The following is a 22,804-nucleotide window of genomic DNA, read 5'->3' as shown; positions in this document are numbered from 1 at the left end:
CGCCCATATTGTCAAAACACGACAAGAAAATTCCCTCTTTATAAAATCCTTATGATGTTAGGAGAAATTTTATGTTAGCTGTTTATTATTTCTCCTGACATAATTCAATGATCGAAAGATTGAATATGGGTGTAGTGACCTAAACACTTAAACCCTGTCTCACTGAAACACATCCTGCAATTTACTTCCTCTTATACTTCTCAGTACAAGGGATGAGAGACTCGATCTCAGGTTTAGGGTTTAAACCTAAATATACTTAATTCGGTTCTCTGAAATACCAAAACAGTCAGTTGGAGTCTGTGTAACATTTAAGAAACATGTGCATCAACAGACTTCTATAACAAGTGCAATTCCAATTTCTATCTGCATCTTAATTGTACTGAGTTTTTGTGATCGATCACATCAATTTCAGCTTCACTGCCAAAAGTTAACATGTTTGAAGTTGCCGGCCACTTGCCAGCTTTGAATAGCATTATTTTTGGGTGACGAGAGAAATCACAGTTACTACTTAAAGGGTGTGCACTAGATAAACTCCACTCTTATGTAATAGCTTATAAACCATATAGAAGAAATAAACTGCATGTATTGGAAAGGCTCTATATATACCAATATGTACTGAAAAGATTCTGTGCAATAGACTCGATCGAGAGATGTTGACAAGTGACAACACTATGAATAGACTTATTAATCATGCATGTTGGGAGTAGGTGGAACACTTTAATGTTGATCATATCTTATCCACTGCTTCATTAATATTCACAATACATTAAAGGATGGCAAGGGTACTACCATCCATGTACTGTGCACAATTGCCCACCACAAGGAAGAAGGTGCACATATAACAGTACAGTGAAGCGTAGCTCAGTCTATTAGTAATGTGTTTTAATTTGTTAATTGTCAAATCGTTAGAGAGTGTAATTAAGATATATGTTATTGCAAGTAGCTAGCTAGGTTTCAACTAAAATTGGTTCCGATCTCATTTTCATTCGTTGTGTACTGTGCATGCATATGTCGTAATCTAAGGCTAAGCTGAATGCATAAACAACCACATCCAATAATGTTGCATATATTGGGTAAACTATCCTTAATTATATTAGTACAGTAATAATAATTATACATTTTATAAAATCCATCATCATCATGTGAGATGTTATCATATTATAGTATGCCGCCTTTTCTTTATTATGTTGTTGACACCCACTATTTTGGCTTGATGGGATATATATATATATGCTGTGTTTGGCAGAGTTTATTTAGGAGCTTATAGCTTATTTTAAGCTACTAATAAACTATAAGCTTTGTTTGGTAATGTTCTCAAAATAAGCTAGTAGCTTAAAATAAGAGCTTATTTTGAAACGCTACTTCAGGTAGCTTTTCAAAAATAAGCTAATAGCTTCTTAACTTTTTTCCATCTTTATTCTTATTATTTTATATAAATGACATCATTTATCCCTCCCAATTAAAACTCTTTTGGCCTTTTTTCTTCAATATGTTTCGTTGTAATTTTAATTTGATATTTGTGTTTGAACAATAATTTTTGTGTGAACTAATTTTATAAATTATAAACATCTTGTTTTACTTTATATATTTTCAAATATATGTTCCTACTTTATATTTTATTAAATTATATTGATTTCATTATTTTATATTTTAATATGTAAACAAACCTATTTAAATTTAAAACTATTCAACTTTTATGAAGATGTCTTTTTTAGTCTTTTTACATTTATCAACTTATCAAAAAGCTAATTTTACCAAACACTTTTAAGCATAACAGCTAGCTTGACAGCTCTTCAGATTTCAGCTTCAAACTTATAGTTTTTCAGCTTTCAGCTACCGTTTCAGCTAGGTTTGCCAAACATAGCCATAATACATTGAGTTTTACTACAAATCGCCTTTCACTCATGATGATAGATTATTGGTTATTTGGAATAATCCTAGCCGAACTACCTAGGTTTGATATAATGATATCTACAAGCAGGTTTCAAATTTTACTTGATACATCATAAAAAATTTGGAATAGATCGTTATACCTTTGTGGCCTTAGACCCTTAACATAGGAGAACTGGATAAACCTGTTCTGCACACTAGAATGTCGTGGGACACATAATAGCCCTAGAGCCCTACCTAAGGGCTGTCCCGCAACAAAACTCACAGTTGCACGCCAGTGTCGAGTTCACGGCAGAGGATGCACACAATCAAGGGACACATAATAGCCCTAGAGCCCTACCTAAGGGCTGTCCCGCAACAAAACTCACAGTTGCACGCCAGTGTCAAGTTCACGGCAGAGGATGCACACAATCAATAAAATAGGGTCATAAAAGACGCTAGCAAATTCATAACCCCACAAAGAGTCAATGTTGCCCTCACTGAAGCTCAAACCCATGAACTCTCAAATGAGAGAGTCACTTCGTACCACTAGACCACAAATTCATTGACATTATAAACCACTTCAATTACAATGCATTTGAGCACCTTCCAAATTAAAGGACAATTAAAATAGTGAACCGTTCCAATAATCACTCCCTTAACCCCATGCTAAGTCCGCGGAGGATTCAATATCGACCCGCCCCCTTCTCGGGCTTTACATTTATGTATATGCTAAAATCACTCCCTGAACCCCACTCCATTTTATGTATGCTAAAACCAATACAGTGTAGTCCTGAGCTACCAAGAACTTCATCCATTTTCAATACCTATAATGGATGTTAGGGTTATAGGATTTGATTTACACCCAACACCCTAAGCACCCAACTCTTATCAATTCACACGGGCCATTTTGAATTTAACTGGTTGACCAATTGAAACTGGATTAAGATTGGGCTAATGTCACTCAATTGGGCTATAATGCAGCCAAACCACACTAAAGCCATAGCCTTATAAACCCATATATTCTCTTATTTTATCAATGTGGGACTCTTAACAGAACAAAATGGTAGCTAGTAATGCTTGACTCATGAACATCAACCCATACCTAGCAAGAAACTAATAAGCAGCATGCAGAAGCAGAGATTCATTACAACATTAAAAAAAAAACACTTCAAAGTTTCAGTAAATGATGAATGTGGAAGGATGATCTTGAAATGAGGTTTTGGGAAGTATCTTTTGGTACATGAAAAGCAATGCAGCTTAGTAAAAAGACCAAAAGCAAAGCGAAGAAACTCAGTAGACCATACCGGTTATAGTTTGTACTTAACCGGTGGCTGGAAACAAACTCAAGATTACCATATCTGTTTCTCACGTTTGCACAGGTCCACACCCGACTGGCTTCATTTCATGACTTCTAAACATCTTGTCTCGATCTGTCATCTGTTTCTCAAGAAGCATTCTCCATATCTGCATCGTCATATGAAGGTATATAGTCTCAACTTATTTGCTCATCCATGTGAAAGAATCAGAGCATTTGCATGATACATATGGCAAAATACAAGTAATTTATGAAGATTTGTGAAAGTTTAAAAGCATTCCCAATAAGTGACTGCCAAGAGAGAGAGAGATCGGGGCAGGCAAAGTTGGAACCTAGATATTATGAAGATTTTGGAACAGGGAGTATTTTTATCATATTCTTTGAGGCCAAAATCATTCTGTAGAGGTCTGAATATGATTTACAGCTCATCTCGATACGTGCTGATAGGCAACATTGTGTAAGTACACGGTACCAAATAGGGTTTCTTTTAAACAAATATGATCTTATACACCTAAAACGTATGGCAGTTAACCATTTCAAGTTTTTCTTATCTTCAGGTTACCCGATTTTCCAATTAGCATTTTCATGGTCAATGTTCTTTTCGTAAAATGGTTTTCTGGCCAATTGTCACAGTTAGAGTCTATGACACCAAAACTTTTCCATCGACCATCCTACTTGGAAGTTGTAGCCGTTAACTTCGGCCCAAAACAACTTTAGCAAAGGGTTTGTCACTCCAATTCAACCAGTAGTCAATGTTAATGCTAGCATATAAAAGTAACTACGAGTTTAGGATTTCTTAAGGGTAAAACAAAGCTCATCTGCTCATGATAAAAAAAAATCTGGTGTTTTATTGTCTTGAACAAATAAATGAATAGCTGAGATCAGAGTCACCACAAAAAGAAAAGTTTCGAACCCCAAAAATCAGAAGTAAATAAATTATGATCCATCAAACTAATGAAGTTTACCGCTATGAATGGCATTGTGACTAAGGTTAATGAGAAAGCTGTTGAGTGGAGGAAAGAGGTGGCAAAAATGCTTTGATTATGTAATGGTTGAAACCAGAGAAAGGCGTTGGTATTGATTATGTGCATGAACAGTCACTCAAGCTGCCTAGTTTTTCCTCTATATAACTTCAATATAAACCAGAGGAAGACCTCAAAAACCTAAGTATAAGCTGCCATGGAAACCTACCTCATTGGAGGGAGAGTGAGAGAGAGAGAGAGATTTAGGAGGCAGCAAGGAAACGGGAGAGACTGAGAGAGAAGGGAACTATTATCCTTCTTACTGTTCCAAACTCGGACAACCTAGTAGTACTAAGACAATCAAACCAAAGAATCCTCACATAAGACTGCAAAACATATCACTATCACACACCGAACTACAAACCAGATTAACACTACATATAACATAGATTCATATGAATCCTACTGCCACTTTCCCAACATGCAGTCCAAAATAATTTCTCCTCGAAATCAATAGAACATAATTCAAGCTTATCCGAAAAGCGTCTATAACTGAATAACTGAAAGCTTACAGCTTACTTCTTATCAGCCAAGTTAGTAAGACTATTGACAAAGTTTATCCGGTCCGGTGCACATCCTCGGATAGTGACCGCGGGTTTACCTAGTCACTCAAAATATAGAGTACCTATATCTAAATCGTCTAACAGATTGTGTCAGCTAACAATGTCATGAAGACATATAAAGAACACAACTCTAAAACATTAATGATCAAAATGAAGTTAAAACCTTTTGGCCCAACACTATTGAAGTTAATTATAAAGTTGCAATCTTTGGGGTAAATAGATATATACCTGTAGCTTTATCGGATGCATCGTGATAAATGGGTTCTTCCTCCGGCACAGGATGAAGCGCCGGAATTCTATCCTCGGCAGATTTTGTGGGGCCCACACCGCCATCTTTCTCGTCAGGATATCTGACCACAACAACAGGGCAAACACAGTGTTGCACACAGTAATCACTGACGGTTCCAAGCCGGCCTTTGGCGCTCCGGCGGGAAGCGCCGAAGCCTCGGCTCCCCATTATCACAGCGCTGAGCCCAAGCCGCTCAACCTCCAGGCACAGCCGCTCCTTCATGTCGTGGTCCTTCACAATATGGATCTTGAATGGAATATTCCCCTCCACTAACGGCTGCGCCACGTCATTGGCCTTGGAGGTCGTGAAATTGTCGAAATCGTCCTCCAGCTTCTGCTGCGACTCCTCGTCCGCCGCCGCCGCCTCCGACACGACGGAGAGGTCGACGGCGCCCCAATCGGCGCCGTAGAGGACGGAGGTGGGGCGGACGTGGAGCAGGATCACGGCGTCGCCCGGTCGGAGGTAGTTCTGGACCGCCCACTTCACGGCGTACGCGCTCTCGTCGCTCAGATCGACGGCGATGGCCACCTTCCGTTGCGGCCTCCCGGAAGGAAAGCGAGGGGAGGCTGGCTGGTGCATGATCACCGTCGGTGGACGCTCGGCATCCTCCGCCGGTGGCCTCTTAGGCGACACCATCGCACTATTTCTATATAATGTAAAAACCAAACAATCGACAAGGAATTGGGACACCGAGGAATTGAGAAATACGATGATGATGATGTTTTGATTCGTGTGTTCTTCGTGTGACAACGACGAATTTCCGAGTATACGATGCTGGCGTTTCGCCGACGGCGTCGTTTCGGGATAGATTATGATCACCAGTGATAGGGTACACAGAAGCTATCTTGAGGACTAGCCAAAACAAAATCCCCAAACTTTTTGGTTGATAAAAAAATCGCAATTTCTAGGGTTTTCCCCTATTCTCTGCGAAAATAAAATTATCCAATCAGAGAAGCTTGATTTGAGGTGTATACTAAAAGATGCCTCAGAGACACTCGAAGAACAACAACGATCTCGCCTTCTTCACCTAAGACGAGAAGCGGAAGCTCGGATATGGAACGCAGAAGAAGCGGCTTTCTTAAGGTTTGAGTAATTCAGCTGGATGCTTATTAAAAATGCGGAATGCCATTGAATTCTAGTTCATATTGCTTGTTAGTTCTACATAACTGGTTAGCAAATCTCTAATTCCAGATAAGTTTTATCTTTCAATATCAGTTGATGTTTGGTAGTTGAGCTTTCTCTCTTGCTGATACTGCAAAATCTGTCTGTTTAATGTGACCACTAATTTTTCACTCCAGAGTATCAGAGAAAAATCTTTGACCTAATTTTAATGAAACCTGAACTGATTTTAGAATATGTAGTGTTACCATTGAGGACTATGGTGTATGCTTTTCATCATTGTAATGTGAAATTGTGAATTATAGCCCTATTTTACTTCAACATAATTCTGAGAATTGGAGAGAATGAGGTTGGAACATACTGAAATTGAACTACAGTAGAGCAGTACAGGTTCATAAAATTTGTCTTTTAGACGAATGATTCTGGAATTTGAAGATTATTAGCTTAGATTAGAACATATTGAAACTGAAATGAGTCGAGCTTTATCAAATTCTCATCTTATGATAATACTAAATAGACTGTGAATTGGTCTTGTAGAAAGTTAGCGGCCCATGCTACTCAGAAGAAGCAAGAACAGGAAGACGAAGAAGAGAGGTTGATGCTGCAGAAGGCTGTGAATTGGTCTTATCCCCCATCTTTGTTCCTCATTGAAGCCACAGACGTCAAACATCGTGTGGAATAGGAACGCCCTTCTTCAATGCCCGACAATGGAGATGCTTCGCTCTAGGTAATATATTTTCATGTGCTGTCAAATTGTATGTAAGATTGAGATATCTGTACACAAGACAAGCACTTGGCCTTCCCATATTTAATATGGGAGGACCATTTTCTGGGCCGACTGGATATTGCAATTCCTTTTCATTACAAGAAGAATTATTAAGCAACCATTACTTGTTCATACATTTCGACAAAGATACTAAGATCTCAATGACAACAACGTTTCTTCAAGGCTGTCTTCCTCTTTCTTCTCCCCACCAAATTTGCAACACTAATTGGACCAATTTAAAAGACATGTCTTCCCGCTCCCCACTTCCCTTTCCCGGGGAATCCTCTCACTTTTCCCCTTCCTTTTTACTCCTCAGTTTGACTGCACATTCAACTTTTCCCCTCCCTTTTTACTCCCCAGTTTCACTGCACATTCAACTGGACCATACACCATAGTATAGTAAAATGGGAAATTTTGGCAGTGTCTTATGACACTTAAGACTTTATAAGGACATCTCAAATGCTAGAAAAAAATTCCTTCACGTGAGTAAAAAGTTGATATGGAGAGGAGTGAGAGTCTGAGAGACAAGGTGCGAAACCAATAGATACTTCATAGTTCATACCTTGTCCAAAAAAAAAAAATGAATTGCGATTGCGTGCTTCATACGTGCCTATCAAACTATGCCATGTTCTACGTGTCTAATGGGGTTTAGGAAAATGATATGCAAAGGAGAGAAGGAAATTGTGGAGAAAAGTGCAGCGTGTGTAATGGACTGCATGTTGCATATGTGCCTATTAGGGTGTAGGAAAATAGAGACAATTTTGTACTAATATTCTTTCTTTTTTCTTTTGTTTTGTTGATGATGTGGAAGGATAAAATTTTTGCATTGGAGTACCTCAAGGATCAAACAAAAACGATAACTCTATCAAATAAAAGCCATATTGCCCTAAAGTAATGAGGTAAGTTAAAAATATTTAAGAACTATATCAATGGTAGGCCATAAGTATCTCAATCTTTGGACAGGAGGAGAGGATTGTGCGTGTAAATGTGAAAGCAAAATGTACACTTTGGGATTTCATTTTCTTGCATGCTATTCAAATTTGAAGGTTAATATAAGACTCAACAATATTCTCGGTCGTCGCAAAATTTATTCAATCTCCGACGCTTCATGTCACCGTCTCTCTCCGGCATCATACCACTCTCCCGGCGAAGAACACTTCTCGGCGTCAATGAACAATCAGACATTGCATCTATACTTGACTCAATCCCTCTTGTCACCGTTTCTCGCATTACACTTAAACAGTTCAAAATTTCATCCTACACAATTAAAAAAATAATTTAAAAAAGTAACAAATTTTTAGTGTGACACATATCATACAAGTATAATTGAACCTTACACTTTTTACATATTCACATCGGAAAATTGCATTCTTAAACGACAAAAATTGCATCGGGATCAACTTTTCAGCTACATAGAGAAGCGCGGATGCTGCAATTACTGATGGGTTGTACTCAAACAGCTTGATATCTATCATTAGATTAAACAAACAAAAAAAACATCATTATTATTGAAATAATATTGTACCAAGATAAATCTCATTTGATGTGACGTCTTTACAATTTTTCTTAGTGACAAGAAATTCATCATTACTACGGACAGTGAATCATGCATGAGAGGTAAACTGCATTAGAAATATCTAATGGAATGTGACAAGAATTATATTCATAATATTTAAGTACCAGAATTATGTTTCACCAACTTGACCACTAATCTCGGTGCAAAAGCATCAAATTTCTAATATTGTTTATAATTGTCTTGAAAAACAATTTTATATACCGTATTGAGAAGTGAAGATGATAGTTGAAGCTCGATGAATGAGAGACTGGGCTATGGAGGGATCCTCCAGCGGGTACAAGGAAGTAAAGAAATGCAGAAACGAAAATGGCGTGATGGATCTCAATCGCCATTTCAGACAGCTCAGAATCATCCCTTCCATCCGATGAACCGATTGGGAATCAAACACCAAACCTTCATCTCTCTGTTCAATTCCACACAATTCTATCAATTTCAAAACGAAAGAAAAAAGAATTGAATCGCACCCCACAGAGAAGATAATTCACCTGAATATCAGAGAGACATAAATCGATGCATCTCATTTTCGCCGCGAGCGAGAGGCATGAAATTACGAGGATTCGTACAACCCAAGGTTTGTTTTCCTGATGCCAAATAAAGATTTCATAGATTCATTACTTCGTATGTACTAACGAATTTTAATTTGCAGCATTATATTGTTTGGTTTTTAATGTCGAAAAGATATGCGATAAAATTGCTTACAAGAACTGCTTGTCTGGAGAGGAATCGGTCGATGTAGTTCATAGCTAGATAGGCTATAGATCGGTCGAACTTGTAAACAAATTGGGTCTGCAATTAACGCTCAAAAGAATCAACAAAATGCGTTAAAGAATGGGAGAAAATCAAGAACTTCTGGGAAATTAAAGCTTACTCGGTAAGTGAGAGAAAAAGCTTCGCGGCGGATGGAGAAGGAAATTTGGTCGTCGTTGAAGGAGAGGAGGGAAGGCATGTGATCGGATTCGCCGGCGAAGAGAGCCGGAACGGCGTCGAGGTGGTGGTCGTTGAAGCTGGTGAATGGGTTTTCCAGATTGAACTCCATTAGCAGAGCAGAGCAGAGAGGAAAAGTGAAGAATTGAAGATGAGAGCTTTTTTGTTGACTGGAAATGCAAAGTGAAAAACAGGGCATCAGTAGCAGCTTTGCATGCTGTGTTATGTTGAGAAAAGAAGAAAGTAGAAAAGAACTGTTTACACTCTTCAGTCTTCACTCCTCACCCACCACTACACCTTATATTTATACCCAGTTGTCCCATTTTACTATTCCCTCCAATGCCTTTTATTTTTGGGAGGGGGGTGGGTTGTCTTAAAGGAAATCGAGATTCCTTAGATTAGTCTCATCTTATTGAAAGTGTATAATATATAGTAGATTTTCTTGTCACAAGTTCAATTAGGTATGCATGTGGTTATCAAGTCCTTTAATTTTACAACTCTCGTTACATCTCATACCTTACTTGCTGAAAAGTTGTCTGGATGTTTGTTGGTCTCGCTGTATTTATACTAGCCCTAGTTGATTAAAGGTTTTTTAGGTGCTCCCCTCTCTCCTAAACCAAAATGTACTTAATATGCATCATATTTTCTTGCCGTAGCAATTGGGCATACACATGGGTATCAAGTCCTTTCACAATACTCATTGCGCCTCATGTCTTTTTTACTAAACAATTGTATGGGTGTTTGTCAGTCTCGCTGTATTTGTACTAGACGTAGTTGATTAAGGGTTTTTAGGTGCTCCATCCCCTCCCTCCTGAACCAAAATGTACTAAATAAGTATCATATTTTTTTACCGAGTTAAATTGGGTCGCATTCACATGGCTATCAAGTCCTTTCAAATATTGGGCATGCACGTGGCTATCAACCAAAATATGCAACAAATTTTCTTGCCGCAACTCAAATATTGGGTATGCGCGTGGCTATCAAGTCCTTTTACAACCCTCGTTAGATCTCCTACATACCTTTCTTACCCGATGATTGCATGAGTGTTTGTCGGCCTTATTAATGTATTCATATCATCCGATCCGTAGTTGATTAAGTCTTCTTTGGGTGCTCCATTCCCTCTTGAACCAAAATATACATAATATGCTTTAAAAAATGAATTGTGGCTTAGAAATATGACACGTAGTCGTAAATGGTTAATGATTTCTTCTACTAATTAATTTACTCTTATAAATCAACCATTCACTCAATCTAATAACACAATTTTCTAATTGTTAATAGTCAAACAAAGTCAAGTTGTAAGAGAGTAATCCTTGTTTGCAAATTAGAACTAAATCACGTTGTATTCCAATAATATAATAAATAAATAAATGACAGATTCCTTCGTAATTAAAGCTTCTGAAATCAAAGCCTTACAGAACCATATCTTATTATCTACGAAGAATCATATCCCATCTATAATAAGATCTGATACAGTCCTAAATAACTTAATTATCATATCGACACTAGCTTGGAAACCTAGTCTTTGTTTAATGTTATTTGGTCTTTGTTTAATATAATGTTATTTATAACCCAATAGGGTAGCTCAAGTGACAAGTGAACTCTCTTTGTGGGGAGGAATTTCGGGAGAACCCAGGTTCAATTCCCGCAAGTGATGATTCCCCCTGGGCCAGCTTCTGTGCCTCTTGGAGCGAACGTGCGTGAACCCCGGACCGTAAAACGGACGGAGAGGGTCTGTAAACTTACCAAAAAAAAAAATAATGTTATTTATCATAGACTTAGCTTGTTTTGAACTATTTTGGTAGTTAGGGCAAGCCTATTGTAATTAAAAATAAAAAAAAATACTTAATGAAGTCTTCTGTCACACTCATTATTCAAACATTTCTGATTGTTCTTTAATTTTTGTTATAAAAAGTTTATAAAAGAAGATCGGCCAATGAAAATACACTAGTTCAAAGTTAGGGCATATCAATCGTTTCAAAAGAATTTTAGTATCATGGACAACTCAATTGATCACACGGGGTGAAGTTTGGAAGAAGAGACCAGCGACAGGGAAAATGTGAAATGTAGACTATCTTAAGCAAAATAAGTAATTTTTACTAACTTAAGAATCTCGTTACCTTATTTCTTTGACAACCCAATTAAGGTTTAAGTGACGAATGCTCTCGGAATACAACTCAATTGATCAATTAATTCAAAATAAGTCGAGAAGTTTTGCTTTACTAGCCGCCATAAGATTAAGATAAAACAAAGTAAGTAAATTTAATTTTGTCGTGGGCATAAATGTACAATCATTTGTGAACATATTTTTTTTTAGTACTACTGACTCTGTTACAATATAGTCATTTGTGAACATATAGATCAATTGAAATACATTACAAGCTAGATTTGCGTTCTCAACCCGTCTCTAATCTTCCGGAACTTAATGGATGAAAGGGAGTATCAATCAACTTTAATTTAACAGAAGATTATGTAGACAGTTGAGACACATCTCGAGATTTATTTTATACATCAATATCTAATTTTCAAGGCGGAAACAGTAAACGTTATTTTAGGAGAGGATTAAGTGGTTTAGCCAGAAAATTTAGTTCTATGTCAGATTGTATGAAATGACTTTACATTCCATTGAACCTTGTTGTACTTGTTTCTAATATTTAGTGAAGGTTTATTATTATTATAAAAAAAAAAAAAAAAAAAAAAAAAGCGGTGGCGCTTGCAACGCCCATGCACGTGAAAAACCATGGGGGAGCAAAATGATAATTAACCAAATAATTAATTAAAAGTTAAAAGAGAGAGTGATGGGATATTTGCATTAATCCTCGGAAAAAGCGGGACTATAGGCTTGGTTTCTTGAAATCCGTCAAGGAGAACAAAATGGGTTTTAGCGTACTGCCACACCCTGAAATATACGTCGGCATTGATGGCTAATTAAGGTTGCCTTGCGGCTGCCGGCTGGCCCTTCATAATTCCTTGTAGTGTTTTTCATTCTCATGCTTTTGGCTTGAATCAATTAAATGTGTTTGCACCCAATTCAAATCAAATCAAATTGTGATCATTTATAATATTGTCATTATTAACCATTTCTACCTCCCTTATCTGCTCATTTGAATTCCTAGCTAGACTGCTTGCTATTGACTAATATGGAGCTTTAATATGAAACGTAACTACCACAAAATCATATTAATACTAATTGCATAAAGATACAGTTCTCGAGTAGGTACTATCTATTAATTAATTATTTGTTTGGACAAGGGAAGCTGCCATTATTGACAAGTCGGTCCTTAATCCTTATTATTGATTATTTGATACATCGTTATTACACCAGGAGTACTCAATGTTACTCGAAGTGTATATATAATACATTATCCTAATTGCCAATAATTACTTGGCCTAGTGGCTAAGAGGGCTATCTTTTGACTCGGGTGAAAGTAATCTTGTGTAGGGTGTATCAATCCCTCTTGAATGAAAGTATTTATTCTTGTGTTTATTAATGAATTTTTTTGCCGTTGATGGTAAGTAATTGATATTAATTTGAATATTTTTATGTTGTACATAATTGATAAGAATTGAATTTTTTTAAGTTTGGATCAAGAGCATCATTGGGCTGGAGCAAGAAACTAGTGAGTCGAGAAAGTGGAGTTGAACTAGGAGTGTAACGAGGGTTGGCCTAAGATGTGTGGAGACCGTGGAACTAGTCCTAGTTCGCTTGAGAGTAGATTGAGAATATGTGGAGCTGGAAAGTACGTAGTTTGAGATTATGAAATTGGGACAGATTAGAAACTAGGAATGATTATGTATCTTAGCAATAGTATTCTATCTCAGCTCAGCTCATTCCATGCGTTATTGTTGTGTGATCTCTATATTTTAAATTGAAAAATCAAACTATACTATACTAGAGTAACTATATTATTAAAAAAAAATATTGAGACATATATGAAAAAGGATGATGATATATAAAGAAAAGTGAAAGTAAGGACAATCACATGATTCTTGAATGAATTGAAGTAGGTGATGATGTGTGAGAGGCAGAGCCCCACCCTATTTCCTCGAAGCTAACCTTTCACCACTGTCTGAGGATTATTACTGAATCCATTCCCAAGCTAGCTAGCTAGCTATGTCGTAATCATGGGATTAATATATGACGAAACAAAGGAAGAGATTAATAATAATTATTATTAGTATTATTATTTTTGTGGTGCGGCACGTGAGTGCACTCAATGTGGATTCACGTATAGTACTGTGTTTCCCCACTCCGTTCTTCAGAACCTTTAATTTGATGATATGATGAAGCCAGCCCATGATCGGAGACCCAGACAAACTATCTCTTCTGTCGTCTATTCTTTCGGAAATTTCGCATGTCCCAACTCCCAACTCTGCATTTATTGTATTTAAACCCTAATTCCTGTTCACACATACTATTAAGCTCTGATTATGACTTGATTTTGGATTACTTCAACTAATTAATTATTGATTTACCAAAATCACTTTAATTTATGAAAAAACATGCCCGCAGCTACTATTTGAAAGTGCATTTTATGTGAAACTCACATTATAAATTAGTCAACCAAGGATCACAAGGAGGTAAATTAGATCAACATATAGTCTGTCTTCTATGGTTGGCTCAGCTCAAATTAAGAATGTCAATATGCAGCTCTCATGGAGAATTCAACTTTAAATAGTGGGATCATTGGATGCTTAAAGGGATTCTCCTTGAAACACATTTGTTTTTCGAACCATAATGTTAATTTTGTTCCGAACACACATTCAAATAGTGATTAACTGATTATGGACTTTCTCTAAAATCACCACTTCAATATGTTTTCAAAGAATGGGGCTGAACTATATATGATCAGAAATCTAGTGTTAAACTGCACTTTTACCTGAGGATTATCCTTTGCCGGGGACCATTGGCCATTCCATTCTGAAACGGTAACATAGGCTGTACTATACTAGACACAATGATGATATATAAATTGGAATGTGATTCCAAGAATACAATAATATTAGTGAAGGCTACTTTGTTGCCTTCTACCTATTTGCATCAAAATTCACAAACATACATATGCATAAATGGCATATATGATCACAACCAAAATAATCAATTAAATTAAAGAAAAAAAAATCAACGAAACTCATAATATAAATCAATCGAATACTGTATTTAAATCCCTAACTCAAAAAATTCTTTCTTAAACATGCAAAAATTGCAATTGGTTTCAACTGTATCAGGTCAATGTGTGACAATCGTCAACAATCATGATTGTATACAAAAACATCCGAGCTAGATAGCCATGATTATTTTAAAAGAAAATTGATTATATATCTCAAAATTACTCTTGGTAAAACAAATCAATTGAACTCGGGTTAAAATGGCATATACAAAATCTTGGCTACTATACATATATAGCTTTCATAGCTAGGCAGGAAGACCTGGGCTTTTGAATTATATTACAGAATCCAAAATGGAGTTTTGGCGAGTAGTTTGATTGTACGTTGCGGGATGTTGACGAATGATAATAGAAATTACAGTAAAATGATAATGTATACAAAGGGTGTGGTTATTCTTTCGTTATCATTGCAGGGATGGTACCTACTACATACACGTCGTGGTGCCATATTTTGCATGAAACCTGTTTGAGTTATTGCTCCCCAATTCTCATGTCACTCATGTGAATCTAATCTAGTCTCAAATTCCTATTTTTACCCTTTAATTTTGGGGACCATCTCTTTTACTAGCCTAGCTACACACCATAATGATCTCCCCCCCCCCCCCAAAAAAAAAAAAAAAAAAAAACCACCCCACCACCATCAAGCCCTATTTCCTTGATTTATGAAAAATATATATATATATATATGCCACGGTTATCCGAAAGTTCACTCTAGCAGATGAAGTTCGCCTGATGACCTTAGCTGACAAAGGATCACATGAAGGTAAACCAGTCTAGATAGGTTGTCATAACTGCCTGGCTCAAATCAAGTTCACTCTGGGTGAAGTTCATCAGGTGACCAAGCCAACAAGCCTTAAATCATGGCTTCAATATATACAAGCATGTCATATAATCAACCGAGGAATACAAGTCAGATCAATATTTTCATATTTGATATTTTTTGGGGGAAAAGATAAGTCATATTTAAAAAAAAAAAAAATTATAAGGTGTCAATCAGTACCATATAAATATTATCATATATATCATATATAATAATATTGGATAGTATCTGCATTAAAAAAATTCTTATATATTTATAAATAATCAAACACATACAACTTACTAGTTTGGAAATTGGGATTGCCCTAAAAGAAGTTAATATAGTATTATAGATTTAGTACATTAGTTTGTCTTGCTCTCTTTAAGTTGTGTGTACCATAGTGCAGAAGGCCTAAATTCATATATTCTTTCGATGTTTTGAACAGTCCCTACATATATAATAACTTCTTGTGCTTTCGATCAATACAAAGACTAAAAGTTGACATGGGAGAACAATCTAGGTATGATCTACCAAAAAAATTTCACCCATGAGGCCATGCATGTCCAAACCACATGCGCACAGTCACATATATGGTGGCCTAAAATAATGTAACGTAACTTTCCTAACACATTATCCTCTCTTTAATTTTTGTTATATCTTCCAGCTTTTTTTTTTTTTTTTAATATAGCCTTGTGATCTTAGCTGGCAAAGGACTACAATGAGGTAATTAATCAGTTTAAGTTAAACTTGATCAAGAGGATTTTGGTAAGAATTAAACACGTGATCTTATAGAATCAAGCTTCCCACACTGCCACCCCTTTCAGTGCTATCTTCTACTTCTTTAATTTACTAAAAAGCCACAAATCGCTACCTAAATGTGTGTTATGGGTAAACTCCATCTTGTCACCTTAGCTATGGAAGGACCAAAATGAGATAAACTAACATAGATTACCCATTGACTTAAACCAAGAAACTAAATTTATTAGATAGTTTCAAAAAAGTTAAATTTGAAATCTTGTGGTTATGAGTAATTTGGATGGAATTTGTTTCACTATATTCTAGCTAGCTTCTTGATCATACAATATTAATAGTTGCAATTTTTTTATTATTAAAATTTTGTTTTTTCATCGATAGAAGATAAAGCCAAAGCATATTTTCAGCTATGGACAAGAGAGGACCATATATATATTATTATGATTTCTTTCAACGGTTGTTTACTTTCTTATACCCTTCTACTACCATTATTTATTATTATATTTTGGTCATAAATTAAAAGGTTTGGCTTTAAAAAGGTGTGGTTGGAAAAAGAGTGGAAGACATTTTAATGTGTAGAGTATAACACAAATGGAGTCACGCCTTCAACCCCATATATGTTTAGTATGTGCATCAGATCAACATCTATCATCATTTCTTTTTCTGATCCGTGTCAAAAGCTTTGTAGGCCTTTTTTGTATTCAACTCAACCTCACCAACTTTCATGAGTTTGGATCCATTTTATTCACAGGAAGGTCATCAATATTTGCTTCAAAAGCTATATATATATATATATATATATATGAAAATTCTATATATATTATTGTTCGGTATTAGTGTCTCTTGTATCAAGTATAAAAAAGATGTGTAAGTATATATGTATAGTTATACCGAGTGTTATGGTGATACATGTATCCTTAGTATTCATTATAATCCCAAATGTTTTTTGGGTTGTACTTGGTACCAAAGGGCAAATCTGTCATTTCGACGGGGCGGGCTAAAAGGTCCGCAAAAATACAGGCCATAAAATTCAAAGCTCGTGAGATGAATTAAGCCTGTTTTGACGGTTCTACCAAAGAACTAAAGGCACCAACGCAACAGTATCGATCAGCACTTTAAACTTTTATATATATATTTCTGAATGCGGGATCATGTAGCTAGGGGAAAATATAGTCCACATATTTTCGGCCTTGTGGCCCATCTCTAGGGCATCCTAAATGTTAATGTGGCGACGAACTGCTATTCAAATGTAAATAAAAAAAATATTTACTAGTTATAACTTTTAATATAATAATAAATGCTTAATTATGAAAATTAGTATCAAAGCAAGTTACTGAAGGCTAGCAAGTGTTTAGAAAATTCCTATTATTTAAAAATTTAAGTTGGAACTATGCGATAAATTAAACTCGACTAAGGGCATATTAATAATAATCAAATTTATAACCTCTCCAATATAAAATTTATATTCTACCCACTCGTTGAAAAAGAGTCTAAACATTCATTATTATTTCTTTAAAGATTTGCATTATATTAACACTTCTCTCAATCATTTCTAGTACAGAGCACTCATGAACTTTTTTAACCTTTGTTATTTTTTAAAAATTGTTTTTTAACTTTTTAATTTATATATTTTCCTCATGCAGACAGGGAATGCAGCTTTAACTTATTAGAATCTTAAAAAACAAATATACGTAGGAATAAAGATATGGTGTTAATTCCTTTTTGTCCCCAAATGTAGGACCCACGGCTATCCCATGCATGGCTTTTCTCCTCTCCTTTGACCTTGTATTGCGTGTGTATGAGGTTAAGCTGACCTCATCCATGGCTGATTGTGTGAAGACTGAAGAGAAAATGCAATGATTTTTTAAGCTGGGCAGCCCAATCCGGATAAGAATGAAAGTTCCAAAATGTATGGGCTATCAATTTGTTATTGGCCCAACAATAACAAATAATATTTGGAGAATGAAAAATATAAACCCACCGAGTTGATTCGACAACTAATTTGATCATTACAAGAATTTAAGTTTGACTTTTTATGATACGGAATAATTGTTTATTGGTCTTCTCGATTTGAACCGGTCACCTATGATCCTTTGTCGAGTAAAGTCATAAGGCCAGCGAGATTCATACAATAACACACATTCGAATAGTCTCTACCCGCTTGTGGTCGGTAGAATTCAATCTTTTCAACTAAGATTTAGAATTTATAGAAAATAATGATTTTAGTCTCTAAATTATTAACATGACCATTTATGCCGTCAAGTATGCTACTTTTACATTGCACGAGAGGAGGTTGTTAGTCAATAAAACAAAAATTATATTATAATTTGCAATTCTAAATCATCAGTATACATTAACCACTTGACGAACCAAAATAATTAAAACTGCAATCTCGTAAAAAAAAGATGGACTATAATTGCCACCTTGTAAAAGTTTGGAGAGTCAATAACACTCACGCAAAAATGGATAAGGAAAATACTATTTACCCCTCCTAATTTTCTCCTAATATTTTCCATCACGATGTGACTTATATTCATTGGGTGTCATGAATTAGCTAACCCCACACACTTTAATTAAAAACTAAATAATCCAATTAAATGGTAGCATATCAATTGCAAAATTAGGAGGGAAGTTTTTAAGAGGAGTATATAGCATTACTCAATGGATAAACTAAAACCACCCTTTCATTCATGTGTGAAAATGATATTTCTCTAAGATTTAGCAAGAATTTAATTCTAAAATATTCAAATTCTAATGTAGTTAACGTAACATTGAGATTATACCGAACCGAAAACAAAACCACTTGGATAGTTGATGATAATGGCACATGATTCCTAAATTCTTGGAACTTCAACTGCTACTATTAGCGGTTAAAAACCATTTTTCCCTTTATCCTGCCATCTTCTACATCAGAAAGGATCATCAATCTCCTGATTGGTAAAGACCAATGGTCAATAACTTGTTGAAACAAGTCCACTCACTCTTTTCCAATTAAAGAAGTATATATTAAGAGTCTATTTCTCTCTTCTTCGTACCCCATAATTTTTCATCGTATCGTTAGTTTAGGTCGTTAATTTAATTTACTTGAATTGTTTATTTTATGTGTACTATGAAAATGTTGCAGGTGATGTTTGAGAGATTAGGGTGTAATCGGAGGGTGATCGGCGGCGGAGTTCAAATTCTGGTAAGGAATTGGCACAAGAAACGCGAAGTTGAGGTTGCATGGGAGAAGCCGGAGGTGGGGTGGACGAAGCTTAACTTCGACGGCTCATGCAAATGCAGGACCGGAAAATCGAGCATCGGCGGCGTTTTCCGGAACCACGAGGCGGAATTCCTGCTGGGATACGCGGAATCCATCGGGAAATCGAATAGCACGGTGGCGGAGTTGGCGGCGCTCCGGCGAGGCCTGGAGCTCGTGGCGGAAAACGGCTGGACTCGTCTCTGGCTCGAAGGGGATTCCAAGTCCCTCGTCGACGTCGTTCGCCGGAAAAAGCGCGTCCGGTGCGAGGAGTCCCAACGGCATCTTGATCGGATTAATGTCATCATCCCGGAATTGGAGAAGTGCGTGGTGGGACACGTGTTCAGGGAAGGTAATAGAGCGGCGGATAAACTTGCGCAGATCGGCCACAATCTCCGATCTCCCCAAGTTTGGCACCGTGCTCCGTCGCAACTTCTCCGTATCCTTAACGACGATGCACATTCTAAGATTTTTATTCGCAGGATGTAACAAAATATAAACTTGACAGAAAAAATTAAAATACGCAAAGGACTTTCACCAAAATCTATTCTAATAATTCTGTATTAAATACTTAATTCTTAACATGTTCCAACTAAATACACGGTAAAAAATATAAAATTTTCTGAACATTACAACAGTATAGAAAATATTGGCTAATAACTAGGAAAAAAATGAAAAAGAAAGGAATATATCTATATATGGTACTAAACAATCTCAATATCTCCCATTGAATTTCCTGGAAAATCAGCCTCTGTGAACTTTTTCCAGAACCAATGTTTTGTCCAAACCACGCTCATGTCTTCAATGGGAATGTTCTTTGTCTCCGGCAAGAGGAAGTATATAAACACCGTCATGATAAGTACAAAACAGGCAAAGAAGATGAAAAGTCCAAACTTTAAGTGACACAGCATGTTGAGGAAGACTTGAGCCACAACAAAGGTGAAGATCATGTTGAAGGAGACGTTGATGCTCTGAGCGGCCGATCGGATTTCTAATGGGAATATTTCACTGGGTACGAGCCAACCTAGAGGCCCCCACGACCATGCAAATCCAGCAACGTATGTGCAAATGAAAATCACTACCACTAAAGCAAACCACATCGGCAAATCTCCAGGATTTCCGCTGGTTCCAAATTTCACTCCAATGCAGACTGTAACAATAATCTACAGACGGACAGATTGTTTAAAGAACATTAATCTCATTTTAAAATACACATGAATAATATAAGGTTGAGATGGAGTGTAAATTAATTACCTGGCAAATAAGCATTTGAATGCCACCTTCAAGGAAGAAGAACCTTCTCCCAGCTCTATCAACAAACGCAACCGAAACCAAAGTAGCCAAAACGTTAACAAGGCCGGTAATGACAGAAGATATAAGAGAAGCGTTGCTTCCAAAGCCGATGGTTTTGAACAAGACGGGCGCGTAGAACATGATGACGTTGATGCCGGTGAGTTGCTGGAAAGATGGAATCAAGATCGACATTACCAGCTGGGGCCTGTACTTCCTTTGCACAAGATTTTTCCATGGATGCTTAACTTGATTAGAAGCCTCGCTAGCCGCCACTAGGTCGTTGAACTCTTCATCAACGTTGTCTACTCCCCTGATTCTTCTCAGCATGGATTTCGCTTCGCCGTGGCTCCCACGCTCAATCATGGAGTTTGGGGTGTCGGGGAGGAAGAAGGAGCCGACTGTGATGATCAAAGCAGGAATCACAGCCCCTCCCAAGCTCAATCGCCACCCCCACTCGATCTTGGCGAAGAAATAGTTGGCCACATTGGCTATTAAGATCCCCACTGTGATGAAAAGCTGGAAACCAATGTTGAGTGCTCCTCTGTACTTTGATGGCGCCATCTCTGACAAATAAAGTGGAACAGACTGCACGCATAGAAGGCAAACATATAACTAATCTAATTTCTAATTATAGACAATAGTATAATGATGAATTGGTGAATACCTGATTGGCAAATCCGATGCCTAAACCGAGCAAAACACGGCCGACGATCAACATCCAGAGAGCTTGAGCGAAGCCGTTGAGGAGAGCTCCAACTAAGAAGATGAAACCTCCGGCCATCATAGAAATCCTCCGCCCCAATTTTCTGGTGACATAGGAGGCAACCATGCAGGAAACCAGGGCGGCCAAGTATAACGAAGACGTAAACATGGTCAGAGTTTCGCTGTTAAACTTACAGTACTGATTCGTAGACGAATCCAGGGCCTGCTTTCTATAAACATCTGGAAAAAACCTTTCCAAGAAACTGTCCATAGAAGTCACACCCCCTGCAAAACATAACAGCAACTTTCAATAACTCAAGACAACCATTAATCTCTGTAGATATGTGGAAAAAACTTGTAATTATATATACCTGAAATCCCGATATCATAGCCAAAAATCAATCCACCCATAGCAGCAACCATGCAGGTAACAATAACATATCCGGTAAGTTTCCCCGGATATTCCTTGTTAGATGCATGAGCAATTCCACCGCCTGCCATTGTTGGATTAAGAAACTAAAGAAACCGAAGAGAATATATATGGATTATAAGAGGTATAGGAGGAGGCTAAGCTAGAGAAGCGATGAGAGCAGGATGGACAGGTTAAGAGGAGATAGATGGAGGTGTATTTATAGGTCGTACTAGATATTAATCCAAGGTATAATAGGACAACTATAGCTCATTACTCATAATTATTCTGTCTTTGATTGGAATAAGGACTTTATAAATTACAGGTTGAACAGGAATAGAAATTATAATCCAAGTAGACTAGACTTACTATACACAAACTCAAACATAAACATAATTTATTTGTTTCTCAAGTCAAACCAAACCGTACAACTTTATTTATCAAAAATTATACCATGGAGGCATGGACCCAAGATCCGTTTTGCTACATGGATCTTAATTATAAATATAGCTTTATTTTTTGTATATTGTTTATTTTTTATAAGTTTATTATATTTTGGAAAAAATTTATTTTTAGATTATTAAAGTTCATTTTTTTAATAAAAAAGAACATATATCATGGGTTTATTTTGTGACATAGAACACAATTCACGGTATAAGCATTTGTTTATGTCGGCAAATTATACAATAGACTAGGGTCTACCGTGTACAAAAATAATCTTCAAATTTTGTATCTGTAGTTGTATGTAGTACAGTGGACCGTTTCTATACCTGTATATATCCTAATGTGTAGCAATTATCAAATTATTTGTTTACATTTATTAATTGTAGGTAAGAATGTGTTAACTGAAGATATATAATTTTGCATCAGGATTCACAATGCAATATGAACTTGGTCCATGAATTTATATGAAATAATGATTTTAGTCTCTAAATTATTAACATGACTATTTATGACCATTCAATTTTTCATAAAGTGATAGTTTTGGTCATTATC

General features: G+C 36.5%; 3 protein-coding genes and 1 long non-coding RNA gene across 4 annotated transcripts; 1 reads left to right on the top strand and 3 right to left on the bottom strand.

The window, feature by feature from the left end:
* Window positions 1–2,989: 2,989 nt before the first annotated feature.
* On the bottom strand, window positions 2,990–5,815 carry LOC116033656 (universal stress protein PHOS34-like). Its single transcript, XM_031276414.1, has 2 exons — window positions 5,001–5,815; window positions 2,990–3,336 (listed from the first exon to the last, which is right to left on the bottom strand). The coding sequence occupies exons 1-2, from the start codon at window positions 5,695–5,697 to the stop codon at window positions 3,317–3,319; spliced, it is 717 nt and encodes a 238-aa protein (XP_031132274.1). The 5' UTR covers window positions 5,698–5,815; the 3' UTR covers window positions 2,990–3,316.
* Window positions 5,816–5,979: 164 nt separating this feature from the next.
* LOC116033657 lies at window positions 5,980–7,078 on the top strand. Its single transcript, XR_004100885.1, has 2 exons — window positions 5,980–6,144; window positions 6,718–7,078. It is a non-coding gene; the product is annotated as an uncharacterized LOC116033657 (long non-coding RNA).
* A 763-nt stretch (window positions 7,079–7,841) lies between these two features.
* LOC116033015 (putative cyclin-D6-1) lies at window positions 7,842–9,708 on the bottom strand. The gene is made up of 6 exons (XM_031275767.1): window positions 9,391–9,708; window positions 9,222–9,308; window positions 9,008–9,103; window positions 8,724–8,925; window positions 8,284–8,414; window positions 7,842–8,203 (listed from the first exon to the last, which is right to left on the bottom strand). Exons 1-6 carry the CDS (start codon window positions 9,643–9,645, stop codon window positions 8,006–8,008), a joined length of 969 nt encoding a protein of 322 aa, XP_031131627.1. The 5' UTR covers window positions 9,646–9,708; the 3' UTR covers window positions 7,842–8,005.
* Window positions 9,709–20,100: 10,392 nt separating this feature from the next.
* LOC116032969 (sugar carrier protein C-like) lies at window positions 20,101–21,900 on the bottom strand. The gene is made up of 4 exons (XM_031275723.1): window positions 21,771–21,900; window positions 21,362–21,684; window positions 20,659–21,282; window positions 20,101–20,567 (listed from the first exon to the last, which is right to left on the bottom strand). The coding sequence occupies exons 1-4, from the start codon at window positions 21,898–21,900 to the stop codon at window positions 20,109–20,111; spliced, it is 1,536 nt and encodes a 511-aa protein (XP_031131583.1). The 3' UTR covers window positions 20,101–20,108.
* Window positions 21,901–22,804: the final 904 nt, after the last annotated feature.

This window comes from Ipomoea triloba, chromosome 10 (genome assembly GCF_003576645.1).
Source record: "Ipomoea triloba cultivar NCNSP0323 chromosome 10, ASM357664v1".
Lineage (NCBI taxonomy): Eukaryota > Viridiplantae > Streptophyta > Magnoliopsida > Solanales > Convolvulaceae > Ipomoea > Ipomoea triloba.
The sequence above is the reverse complement of the archived record's forward strand: the minus strand, read 5'-3'. Positions and strand labels throughout refer to the sequence as shown.